This window comes from Cryptosporidium hominis, assembly GCF_000006425.1.
Source record: "Cryptosporidium hominis TU502 chromosome 8 CHRO018103, whole genome shotgun sequence".
Classification (NCBI taxonomy): Eukaryota; Apicomplexa; class Conoidasida; order Eucoccidiorida; family Cryptosporidiidae; genus Cryptosporidium; species Cryptosporidium hominis.
The window spans coordinates 1-981 of record NW_666349.1 but is presented as its reverse complement, the minus strand read 5'-3'; the positions used below and the strand labels follow the sequence as shown (position 1 = coordinate 981).

Genomic DNA, 981 nt, shown 5'->3' with positions numbered 1-981 from the left:
TTGAGGTGTTGTCGTGGCGAGCACCGCGACGGGGGGCGGCGGGCTCAAAGAGGAGGGAAGGAGGGTGCGGGCGGGGACTACGGGCAGGGTCAGAGTGAGAGGAAACATGGGAGGCGGAGGAATGAGTGAGAGAAGCATAACCGTGCATACGAGGGCGCATGCACGGGGCGAGGAGGAGTCAGGAAAGGGTCCAGGGGCATTAAACCGAGAAACCAAGTCGGGGCCCTGGAGCGGCAAGAAGGAGGGGTTAGAGGGGGGGAAATGTGGGAAAACCAGCCACACGGCGGGAGAGAGGGCGCGCCGAAGGGGAGGCAAGGTGCCGGCGAGCGAAGGAAGTGATGAAGGTGGTGGGAGGGTGGAGGGGGAGGAGAGGGAGAGAGAAAAGGAGGAGGGGAAGAGAGAAAGGAGGATGGGTTGTAGAAAGGGGAGGGGAGAGGGAAAAAATGGGGGATGGGGAAGAAAAGAGAAAAAAAGATAGGAAAGGGGAANGGGAGAGGGATTGAAGGGAGAGGGATATGCGAGAAAGAGGGNAAAAGAAGGGAGGAGGAGGTGTTTGTTTAAAAGAGATGAGGAAGAGGGAAGGATGGAAAAGATGGGGGGAAAAAAGAAGAGAGAAGAGTGGGAAAAAGAGAGGGGTTAAGTGAGGGCCAATATAATTTAAAGTTGTGATTGTAGGCGTTTGGCACAATGCTGNAAATATAATCATAAAAATATATAATAATCCAATAAAGGAAAAAAAAATGCTTCAAGTTAAAACAATCTTGAAAAAATTTGTTTTCCAAAGAAATAACAAAAACTTGGACTTTAAAAAAATAGTCATTCCTCTATTTGGGAAAATTACAAATAACCAAACAAAATGCGAGAAAATCGAATTCCTGCAGCCCGGGGGATCCACTAGTTCTAGAGCGGCCGCCACCGCGGTGGAGCTCCAGCTTGTGTTCCCTTTAGTGAGGAGATAATTGGGGATCTTGGCCTCAAGCA

At 50.2% G+C, this 981-nt stretch overlaps 1 protein-coding gene across 1 annotated transcript; it reads left to right on the top strand.

The window, feature by feature from the left end:
• The first annotated feature begins 740 nt into the window (after window positions 1-740).
• Window positions 741-959, top strand: Chro.80263 (hypothetical protein). Its single annotated transcript, XM_659801.1, has 1 exon — window positions 741-959. The coding sequence occupies one exon, from the start codon at window positions 741-743 to the stop codon at window positions 957-959; it is 219 nt and encodes a 72-aa protein (XP_664893.1).
• Window positions 960-981: the final 22 nt, after the last annotated feature.